General features: G+C 37.2%; 1 protein-coding gene across 1 annotated transcript in view; it reads right to left on the reverse strand.

The window, feature by feature from the left end:
• MMRN2 (multimerin 2) overlaps window positions 1-12,645 on the reverse strand; it is a 275,720-nt gene extending 263,075 nt beyond the window's left edge. The window contains exon 1 of the mRNA XM_044056501.1: window positions 12,157-12,645. Within this exon, the coding sequence (XP_043912436.1) occupies window positions 12,157-12,449 (293 nt within the window). The 5' untranslated portion in view covers window positions 12,450-12,645. The remainder of the gene's footprint in view (window positions 1-12,156) is intronic.
• Window positions 12,646-12,900: the final 255 nt, after the last annotated feature.

The raw sequence follows: 12,900 nt of genomic DNA on the forward strand, positions 1-12,900 counted from the left end.
AGTCTGTTTCTAAGAAAGGTAAGAACTTAAGCAAAGGTTGTGCTATAAAGATCTTAGAATGAGGGAGAAAAAAGTACTGCAAAAGAGGGGAACCTTTCCATGTCATAATTGTACTTGTGTGCTTATAAACAGAAATTCCTTCTTTCTTCATCCTGTTACAAAGACTGAATTTAGATTTAATAGTTGTTCAAACACCACTAATGTGTATATCGCTACCTGTATGAAATGTGACTCTGTACAGGTAAGACAAATAGAAAACTTAAAGAAAGGATTATTCGACATATGTTGGATATAAAGAGGTTAGTGAAGATAAATGCTTTAGCGAAGTATATAATGGAAAGTGATGAAACACATCACTTTAAAGTTTGCAGTTTTACAAGTGGTTAAGAACTGTGACAGAGGTGGAGATTTGGTAAGCATAAATGAAGCTCCAAGTAAAATGGATGAATATTTTAAGGTCTTATCAGCTTCCAGGGTTAAATGAAATGTGCAATTTAAAACCATTTTTAAAAATGTGAGCACTGAATTAATGAATATTGTTATTGTTTTAAGCTAGAATATCTACATTTGACCATTATTGATTTGTTTGCCTTTCAGAGATGATTATGTTAATTAGGGTGATGCCACCGAACGAGGTTATTTAAATGGTTTTCTTTTTACTGCAAGTTTTAAACCTGATGGAGCATGTTGTGTGAAAGATTTCTGAGAAGTACCTGAAAGTTTTTTAGCTGTTCTTTCTTTTGAGTGTATCTAGAAAACTGAAATCTTTCAGCCAATCATTAGGTTTCACATTATCAGGCTTTGATGCATTTTTTTCAAATAAGTATGAGTAAGATGTTAACAAAATCAGCTAAATTCCCATTGTAATATGATTACAGAAAGAAAGACACGGTTAAAACTTTTAACCAGAGATACCGTATGTATATTTATGAAGCTGGACAAGGGTAGAATTCTTGCTTTCTGTGTGTGTGTGTAAATATATATATGTATATATATATATATATATATATATATATATATATATATATGTGTGTGTGTGTGTGTGTGTGTGTGTGTGTGTGTGTGTGTGTGTGTTTGTGTGCACGCGCGTGTGTGTGTATATATATATATATATATATATATATATATATATAGATATATGTGTGTGTGTGTGTGTGTGTTTGTGTGTATATGTGTGTATATATATATATATATATATATATATATATATATATGGGTCTACTACCGTAGATCAAAATTACACTATTTCGAAATACGATAGTAGTGTCCCACTAACGTGAAAGTGCACTTCCGCGAAAGTCACTAAGTCAAACAGGACATTTCCTGCACTGTGGTGCGGTAATGACGGACCTTAGGGTTAGGGCTTGGGTTAAGGATAGTGGATAGCTAGTAGGGCTATTCACTATCCTTAACCCAAGCCCTAGCCCTAAGGTCCGTGACTACCGCACCACAGTACAGGAAATAGGTCTGTAACTACTGCTCAGTGGAGGAAATACAATTTCCTGCACTGTGGTGCAGTAGTCACGTCCCTTAGGGTTAGGGCTTGGGTTAAGGATAGTGGATAGCCCTACTAGCTATTCACTATCCATTACCCAAGCCCTAACCCTTCGTTCTAGTGACTTTCATGAAAGTGCACTTTCGTTGAAGTGCACTTTCGTGTTAGTGGGACACTACTATCGTATTTCGAAATAGTGTAATTTCGATCTACAGTAGTAGACCCATATATATATATATATATATATATATATATATATATATATATATATATATATATATATATATATATATATATACAACATACCAAATTGTTTGATTTGCTATCTGATAATAGCTGTTAAGTTGAGGTTGATTTTTTCTGATATGCAAAGAACATACAATGTAGCAGATATTAGTTTATGGGACTTGTTTAATTGGAACATATTTCTAATATACTGTATGGTTTCTACATTTTTTTGTGGTGATATTTGTTGTATGACTTAATGCCAAAAAAGAATCATTTAGACCCCTTCCCCTAATTAGGCTGACAGTTTTGTTCAGCAGGCTCTAAAATGAAACCATTGGCTGTATGTATTAATTTCAGTTTGAAGCCAGTTTTGTGTCTAACTAGCTCTTTAATAAAAGACATTTTTGATTTTTATTTTCTTTTTAAATAAGGAAGGTGCCTGCTGATGAAACACGCATTATAGTTGCACTCTATATTAATACTTTATATTTCATGATCCCGTAGACTAACATTTGTTTGTTGTTAGATGGAATTTTTTTTTAGCATAATACTAAGTCCATAGTTATAAATATCATGGTGTTATTTCTGGAAATTATTTTTGTTGACAGCTGTGTTTAGGTCTAAAAGAAAATATTTCACACAAGTCTCAGTTGCTCTAATGGTCCCCACATTTTTTTCAACTTTATTATGGTTAAGATGGAAAGAGGTGAATCTTTTTTTCTTCCAGTTTCTTGAGCCACACTTCTTTTTTGCCACCCTGCACCACCTTACTCATGAGTGCAAACCCTAACCCTACATATTATGTAACTAAAAACCCTTTCCCCTAACAGCACCATTACATAACAGAAAAGGATACAGAGCAAGCACAATAGAAATCATGCACATCAGTAACGGTCCGATTCCAAAAGACTTGTTCTTGGTGCAAGTGACTGCTTACACTTACAGTAGGTCTTTTGGAATCAGATCTATGGAGCAAGCCTGTTTATAGGCAGACCTTACACCAAAGCAAGTCACTTACACTAAGAGCCAATCCATTGGAATCAAGGCAGATTTACGCTGACAGCAACTCTTTTGGAATCTGTCCCTATGTCTATCGACTTATCTAACCCTAATCCATGAACTTGCACTACACACCAGCTGCTGTAACACAGTTTTGCACATCTTCCCAGCCAGTGCTTTTTCATACAAATTTTTATTTTCCTGCACACTCCTAATTACCTGCACTATATAAAACTAAATCCATCCATATGTGTTTCACACAAATAACAACTCAATCATTTTTCTATTCTCTCTTTTTTATGGCCAGAAAAAAAAAAATTCAAACAAATGAGTATTTAACCATTTGAATTATGCTTATATATACATGCTTACAGATTCAAGAGGTATCTCTTTAAAAAAAAAAAAAAAAAAGAAAATTACAGTTTTATTTCTGAATCCCTTGCTCTATGGTGTACTCCGCATGTAAAATTTCTATTGGAACTAATGTAATTGTGCCATGTACTGGTCTGTGATTTTTACATTGTATCTCAAAGATCAATCAATACCATATGCCATGTGTATTATTTAATTTGTACTGTTTAATCTGTAAACATTTTATCATTTCTATTTTGTATATAAAAATAAGTAATATAATTTTTGTGTGCATGGTAGTTTGCCAGATGTAAATGGTACAACTTAAATTTACTTAATGTTTTAATTTCCCCAAGGAGTGGTGTTTCTTAAACTGTCCATGATATGGCATGATTTATTGCATGATTTGTTCCTGATGGTCAGGTTTAGTCATGACGACAACCAAACATTCTAGCCCAGAGGAATAAATCCCATCATGTCTCACATCACTGCAAGACATTATTACAACTACGCTATTATTTTATACCATCTGTTTATTTAGATTTTATTACATAAGAAAAACAATAAAGAGGAATGCAGTGCTTTGTATCAGGATTTAGTTTCTTGTGTAAGTAATTGCATGGGTAACATTAGATATGGAGAGACTGGAAATGCCATTTAGGCTTAGGAGACAAAAAGAAACAGCACATACCAAACAAACATCTTGAAGCTTTCATATATTATTCTTTTTTCCTATTTATTTATTTCAGAAAGGTGATCTGCCTGTTCTTTGGAGTCCAGCAAGCTAAACGACTAAACCCTAAAACTTCATAAGAGTTGAACATCAGAACTTCTGCTTGAGAGGCTAATGTCTTAACCACTATAGCAGAGAATTTAGTCTTCCAGCGCGCCTTCATGCCTGGTATACTTGTGAGTACAGGGTGAAGAATACAAGCACTTATTTCCCCCCACTCTGCACCTTTCATAACATCAACTCTGTAGTAAATTGTAAGCAGGAAGAAAAAAAAACAAATATAACACAAGGCCAGATTCTAGTCACCCCATGCTCTGCCCTCAACAGCATGTATTTAACACTTCTGCAACGTTCTTTAATATTCTATGAGGTAAGTGACCGCTACCCATGTGTTGTGTCTACCAAGCACCTACAGAGGGCTGAATCCCTGACTACACTCACCTTCTGTTACCAGGATTATCTCATCCTGATCTCTGCCTAATCCTGCCACCAATTTCTCACAAACATCCGGTCTATAGTTGAGACAGTTACTAGCAGTGTTTAACTCTGACCCCTCACAGAAAACCACTCATTGTTCCATCTCTACGTCCATTAGCATCCTCTGCCATCTCTCTTCTACTTATCTGGATGGAGATACAAGATTTCCATAGTCACAGGAGGAATTGTAACATATAGCCATTATAGAATTATACAGGAGTAGGTGATAGCCCTTTCCCCTAGTATGAGACTGTACTACAGTCCTTTGCTTTCTTCAACAGATTTTAACTTTGATAAATGAATATAATAGGAGGTATGCACTCCATGTACGTACATTGCACAGCGCTATACAGTTTAAAGCCTGCCTTACCTTCTCAGGTAGATATTAAATAAATAAAAAGTAAAAAGCTTTACAAACAGATAAGTGAGTTCTACTGATCTGAAGCCAGATAAGTGAATCCTTTGATTTAATTTAAAATGGTAATCTGAACTGGCATAATGGTTAAAGTGTTTATCTGATAGACACAAGAACAAAGTTTGATTCTTATCTTTTGTATTGGAAATTTGGTGGGGCTTAAAATGGCCCACAAGGGTAGATAGCCTAGTAATAATCTATGAACCTTATGAACCTTGCCATATAAGTAAAAGAAACGTTGTTCCTTTTGTAGGCAGCAAGACTCTATTAAGGGCTGTTTCTATGTAGGCACATAGTCGTTGATGTAAAATATTTCAGGCAGTTCATGCTAATACAGGCTGAAGAGAGTTAAAATGTTCCGTCTGGGGTTATTACAGGGTAACTTCCCACTGAAGCATGCTGCAAGTATTCAGAAGCTCTTATATGGCTTCATTGGCATGATACAAGATGCATTTAAGGAATGACACATGAAGGGATGTATTTATAAGTTATTGTCATGTTTTGTGGTGCAGGAGGTATGGAGTGGCTTTGCACAAAAGACGTCATTATTTTATGAAGAAACACATCACATTTCTGACTGTTCACTGAGGTAGACTATTACAAAAGCAGGCACAAGTGTTTTATTTCTGGCTGGGTGGGATTGTGGAATATCATCACGGTTAAGGCATGCAAATGCCCATTCAGTGTTTGAGATTCCTGTTGTCCTACCTATGGTATTTAATATTGGCTTGTGGTTAGAATTCTGAAGCCTGTATGGATCATTCTAGTTTGAAATGATCCCAGTACTTTGCTAGGCTATACAAATGTATCTGTTTATGTTCTGCATATAGCAAATGTAGTTGCACTAAGACAGAAAAGACTTACTTTGCAACAGACATAGGTGGGCACTGAAACAACTGGTAAGGCAACAGAGACCCAGATGTCCCGTAACAATCACAGAACAGCTGAAATGGCTGAGAATGAGGAGCAGATGTAACATAATAGGATATTGGAACAGCCTGGAAAGGGAATACACGTACATTTTGAGAAGAGATGAGTACTCATCAGTTTCTATTTATACTTGGTGGAGTTCTAATTATAGCAGATGACTTGTAAAGACATCAGGTGGTGGGAAAAGGGACGATGTGATACACATTGAACAGTTACATGCTAGCAGAGACTTTGTAGCAGACCATAGGATCATACCATAAGAAGCCATCATTGGAGCCTGCTCCATGGCATAGCAGGAGGGAGCCCTGATTATGAACCAGACAACCTAATTTTGATAAGTGGCACAGATGCTGCTGGAGCTAGCCAGGAAAGGAGAGAAATGAAGAGGCATTGCCTGTTTGCCATTCCCCAAGGATAGGGAAGTAACTTTGTCTTAATGATTACATCCCTGGTGAAGACCAGTGACCTGATGGGTGATATTTGCTTACAAGGTTGGTAGGTAAGTGATATCTCCATGCTGCACTCAGTGTTACTCAACAAGGCATGTGGGATGGAGGCTTGGGGGCACAAACAAAATACCTTCTGATGACTGCCTGTGTGCAATAGGCAGCTTTAACTATATAGGAGAATGAATGGGCATAATCATGGTGGTTTGTTAAATGGTTATCAGACTTGGAGCCAGAACCTTAAGCATCAGTCTGTGTCACAGCCTGTCATGGTTTATCACTAGAAATCCATGGTTCATGCCGTGATACATATAGATGATTATGATCAGGTTACCAATCATAGCCAGGATGTTATGTGTTTGAGACATGGATGTCAAGAAATTCATCCTGAGAATGAAGCTCGAGGGGTTAATCTTGACATGTTGAGAACACATCCAGAAAGACCTATTTATAATTCTTTGTAGTACATGCAGCTTAGAAAGCTGTAACATGCTAACTGCTGCCACATAGAGAGTGACCACCCAAGAAGAGCAGGGGAAAGTCAGCAAACACTTCATTCAGACTTAAAAAAAAAAGTTTGAATGAAACATTTAAGTTGGTTTAATGGCTTTCTATCATTCATTTAATGTGGCCACAGAGCACAGTTAAGTGCAAGACTTGTGTTTAACTGCTCTGAGGAGCATAATCAACATATGTTAAACACTTTTCTGATGTCAGAATGGTAATTAACATGCTTGTATTTTCACCGGTTTCTGAGCATAATCCATGAGCTCCATTTATGTTACAGATACCTCAATACTTGGCATTACAGTGACTGCTGCCTGAAGTGTCAGGTGACAAACTAAATTTTAAAATGGTCTATTTCAAGCTTATTTTTACAGCCATATTAAGCATACATCATCATCATCATCCTCATCTTCTTCAGTCCTTCCATTTCCCATTTTTACATGGAATTGGAGTACCAAACACCCACGGCAGGGCTAGCCACCCCACAATGTGAACCTTGACTCTAGATAATTGTCATCATTGAAGTGGCACCCTGATCCCATGTTACAAAAGGGGAAAATGGGTTGTGGATGGATGGATAGATAGATGCAAGGATGGATGGATGAAATGGAATGTCACACTAGCATTAGTCAATATGACTAAATCACCTAGAGCCAATGTTTACATTGCTGAGTGGCTAGCCATGATACAGCACACATTATTCCAAAAAGAAAAGAATGTTGTAACTTCACTGAAGTACAAAGCTCATGGCAGTAACTTCTTTCTGCTTAACACCAATTAAACTGCACAGAGGTTGAATGTCATTTCAAAGCAGACCTCATTACTAATCAGTAATGTTATAAACCTTGATACAAAGAGCCACTTATATCACATTACATACTGCCTTTACTGCTGCAGGAAGGTATTTTTTTGTAAACCAGCCATCATTACATGATTTGATGAAAGTAAGTACAATACTATATGTCTAGTTTTACATCCCAACTAACTTTCCTGCAGATATAAGACAGACAGTTCAATATAGGGTGCGTAATTATGATGTTAATACATAAATGCATTGGATGGTGTTCTGCACAATGTCTACATATCAGGAGCAAGTCTCAAAGCATGGCTGCATACCCACGTGTAGTTTACATATCTCGACAGCTTTGCTCAAGAATTCTGCACAAAGCTAAAAATAATGGGGGGGGACAAAGGTCCAAAATCAGGAACAGTTTCTAAATATTACTTTAATTAACTTAAAAGGTTAATAGGTTTTTTTTATCAATATGCATTTTCTAAAAATAGGAAGTATGAAATCCTAATGTCTGGCATTATTGATTGACTATAATCCTATATAGTTTACCAGAAAATTAAACATGTTATGATGGACTGGACAAAAATATGAGGCAGAATCAAGGTCATTCTGCAAAATAATGGACATTTGAGAAATATGGTATAAATTATGTATGAGAAGTTTTGAAATGATTAGTGAAAATGATCCTAGTTTGTACTTGTTTCTTGATTGTAACACCTGTGCTATGCAAAGATTGATATGCATTCCCAAATGCACTGCCCTTACTAATTAATGTGCAGAACAGATCACTGATGTAGCCTCTTCCCTTATTCTGGGCAAAAATTGTGCCCTAAAAAGGAAGGGGTACTACATAATACAGATCGCAACATAATTCAATATTGTAGCTATGAACAACACAATCACACTAAAATGCAAAATGTGATAAATACTTTATTACTCAGAATATACTGAATTTTGAAACCATGTTCATGGGTGATTGTGTACTCCATGAAAACACGTCCTGATCAGTATTACATGCTTTCATTATTGAGGAAGCAGGGAAGGAAAAAAATTAAATAGAGAATGGTGTTTTAAATATGCTTAGAGAAAGGTAATGGAATGCAGCTTTTTGGGCATAGAGAAAGAAGAAATCTGGAAACATACATTCAGAAAACCTATACAATAAAGCTGTGTAATTCTCTGTGGGTAATCCTATTTGAGGTCCAGTATCACTAGCAACTTAGGAAGATTAAAGCTTTGACCATAACAGACATTTGGAAGTGGTTCGTGTCCTGACTTGAAAACTGCAGAGTAGCATAATAATGAGATTTTTTTTTTCATTTAGTGATCAGGATTTAAGCTCATCTACTTGTCACAGGCTTCTTACTCCATGTTTACTTCTAAGAAAAGGTATATCACGAAGAATTCCATTTTTGTATGAAATCCACTGCCTGGTTTCTCCTCACTTCCATCAATACTCCAGTACATGTATGCTAGGTGTCATTAAGGATGCACAGCAGTTGGAAATATAGAGATTAATTGACCTGACTGCTGTTGACAGAACGTCATACAGAGGAGCCATAAAAAAAAAATATATATATATATATATATATATATATATATATATATATATATAGTATGTAGACCTTCACAGCAGCAGTCTACCTCCTACCTGATACTGCTTGGAGCTACCATGATCCCCACATAAATATGGGCAACAAACAGCAGCTAAACCTCCCCCCTTCCAGTCCCAGAAACAGTCCTGTCCCAGCAATGATCAGCACCCCAGGGCTAGCTATACACAGTAGCAGTGATCACTGTTCTAGACTTACCAACATACTGCAGCAATGATATTTGAGTTTGGTCCATTTATATCACTATAACAGTCACTGACATAGAGCCACATGAACTCTGTAACAGTGTGTCATTAGTTTCATCTATACACTTTTCAGTGATTATTGTCCTGTACCTACTTACACCCTGTAATAGCAATCACTGATAAAGGGCCAGAGAAACACTGCAACACTGATCTGTGCCATTAGGTTCATCTACATACTTTGTCAGTAATCTCTGCCCTATGTTCACTTATACCCTATAACAGCAGTCACTGTCTCACCTACACATCATGATAGTGATCAGTACCTGAAATTCAGCTGCACACTGAAGCAGTGATTGCTCTAGGTCTCTCTACACAATGTAATAGCAGTCACTGTCCAAGGGCCACCTACACACTATAGCAGTGACCACTGCCAAATCCTAACATATCAGTGCCCTAGGTCTACTTGCAGAGTGTAACATCAATCTCTGCTAGGTCCCCAGGTCCACTGTAACATGTCAGTGCCACAGGTCCATTTGCACTCACTTTAATAATGCTCATTGTCGTAGATCCAGCAGTCATGGCTCTAGGTCCATGTATACACTTAAACAGCAGTCATTACTCTTGACTCCCCTCCAAAGTGGTGATGATTATTACACCCTGCATAAGTTGGCAGCCAGAAAACCAGCACAAACTCCAATGCATCCAGGTGGTAATTGAAGCACAAAATATTTTCCCCCTACTCTTCCTGTTAGTGATCAGATATACCCATCTCTTGTAATAATTGGTGTCAGTGGACTGCCTTGACATAGACTATTAATGATCAAAACTACTCCCTGCCTTAACATGGTCTCTCAGTGACTGACATTTTCAACCTCCCTCATCTTAGCGATGGTCATAACATTATGCTGTTTACTTACTCTTCTGTCCCAAGCATGAGTATCTTGGTATACCTCTGAACATCATATGCCACCAGGCCATTAATGACCTAAGCTAAAGAAGCTCTTGAGGTGTGGAATAAAAACCATTAATGCACAGTCTGTTGAGGATATATGTTTATGTGAGTTTGTGTGTGTTTATTGTAACTATTTATAGACATTTCTTTATTTATATATTGATATCTGTCTATCTACTGATATATATATATATATATATATATATATATATATATATATATATATATAAAGAGAGAGAGAGAGTATAGATATAACACACACACACACACACACACACACACACACACACACACACACACACACACACACACACACACACACACTCACACACACACACATTCACACAGGTTCTTGGCAAGTGGTCAACATGCAGTTTGTCAGCCCACAGACTGTAAAGGCAAAGTCACTGACTCCCGATTCTGTGAAACAGCTGAATGAGAGAATGCTGCTTACCTCCTGCAGAGCCCATGTTAAAGTCCATTTTGGAGTCTCAGTGAAATGAGGGAATGGGTGAATGTTGAACATGACCCCTTGAAAGGACCCATTCTGGAGTTTTGCTGGGTTGGATATCAGTGATGAGTCAGTGAAGCATAGATCATCTCACAGTCAGCTGATATCTTTGTATATGCTCATATGTATAAAAAAATCCTCAGACCAGCCCCCCACATGATTAACAAACACATTTTATACATACATCTATATCCATCTATCTATCTATCTTTAGACATACTGATAGATGGATATGGCTACATGTTTAAAATCTGTTTGTTACCATCTGTGAGGACTGATCTGAGGACCCTTTTCAGTTATAACCAGGACCAAGAGGCTAGTAGTCATGGTTGCATATGCAGTTTTGAGCAAAACAAACAAACAAATACACAAAAAAACAATAGACATTCAAACAGACACTGAAATGTATTACTCCCCTGAAGGTTCAGGTTAAAGAACTAAACTAATGTCTTTCAGCTTTTCCCGGTTAGGGGCCGCCACAGCAGAACTCCGGTCCGCTAATGATTGGCAGTGGATTTTTTTACGGTGCCGAGTTGCCAGCCCGACACCCAACCTTCAAAGAAGGCACATCCATTCATGCATGCACCTACCTGCATGTCTTTAAACGTCACTCGAACTACTTTGTTGAAATCAAGCACTGCATTATTTAGATTGTTTGAGTATTTTTAGTGAAACATTATGTGACTTTTCTGCATGGTCTTTTTCTGTGGTTTCTAAGGTCTGTTTTCCTTATCTGATGTGTAACAGTAAGGTTAAACTGTTACAGCAACTGTAGATGGTAAAAATGTCAGATATGTTTATTGCTTATTTTGTGTATTAGATAGTGACACATATCTCAATATCTATATATAGATATGACAGACACACACACACACACGCGTAATAGGCTATACATTAATGGGGAAATAATTGCTATGTGCCATATGATACTGACAAGTGTACTGAGATCCTTAAGTGCATATGTGTGTGAGTCTGTGCTTTGTAAAAGATAAACTTTACCGCAGAACTGTATTAAAACATGAATGGCCTTGAGATATATGATAATCATTTTAGTTCCTTAAAGACAAAGTTGTAACAAACTGTGACAGCTCTAATATGAAACACCCACACATGTAGAGCTCAGAGTATTCAGAAGGCATAATTGAAGGGGAAGTTATGTCTAATCCTTCCATGGCAGCCACACCAAAAACAAAACAAACATAAAAGCCTCATCTGCTGAGCAATCACACAGGCATTTGTAACGTTTCCCAATTGAAGAGTTAAGAATTGAAATCTGTTCATATGACCTCCACTCATAATTCTTTTCAGGGAGCATGGGCATTACAGAAGTTCTACATCCCCTGCTCCATATTTATATATATCTTAACACCCATGAATTAGTTATAGCTGGATTAGTTTCAAGAAAAAAACTTCTTTGTATATTTAATTTGCTCCTGAGTTTTTTATCACTGTTACACAATCTGTAAGGTTTTTGTATAATATACTTCTCTGAATATTTTACAGATGGCAGTTAACACTTACCCACGTCTTCCAGCATTGTAAAGTACACCAGGTTTCCTGTTCGAACTTTGCAGCACATGCATGTCAGAAGTTCCAGTGCTGAAGTGACTGCCTTCTCTTTGGCTATCTTCGATTCCATGTTCTGTTTGTGCCTCCAGGGCTATTCGAGAATGTCGGTGTATTGCATTGCCACTGGCATCATAAAACTGTGTATTCCTGTCATGGTCTAAGATTCCATGGACTCTTGTGTTTGTTTCCATACAGGCTAGTTGCATCAGAAGGCAGCTACATAAAACCTTTACTGTCAGCATCATTTAAAGTAGTCTTTAGGTCCTTGTTTGTTTGGTATCAAAGCCCTTGTACTTTAAGTCTAATACAAATGTTTTTGTAGCTTCTCTGAGACACTAGGAAAGAAAAGACCCTTCCAACAAAGAACGGAAAAACTTTCAATCCCCTCCCAGGCAATGAGAAAATGTCACAGGTCACCAAACAATGCAACCCAGGTTCCTGTCTGGGGGACTCAAACTGTGCTGCAAGACTGGGTTGGTTTATTCAAGGAAGCTTCCTATTTTGGCAGCAACTTAAGTTTTGCCTGTGAACAGGAACCCATGCTTATCAACAGGCTTTTCTCTCCAGTTCAGGAAAAGGATGTTCACATTAGAATGTGTGTGTGTGTGTGGGTGGGGTGGGGGGGGGGGTATTCATTGCTAGGATTTCCAAACCATGCACTTATCACACTACAGACAGAATTATACAGGAGTAGGT

Source organism: Protopterus annectens, chromosome 14.part0 (assembly GCF_019279795.1).
Source record: "Protopterus annectens isolate FY-2018-M chromosome 14.part0, PAN1.0, whole genome shotgun sequence".
Taxonomy (NCBI): domain Eukaryota; kingdom Metazoa; phylum Chordata; order Ceratodontiformes; family Protopteridae; genus Protopterus; species Protopterus annectens.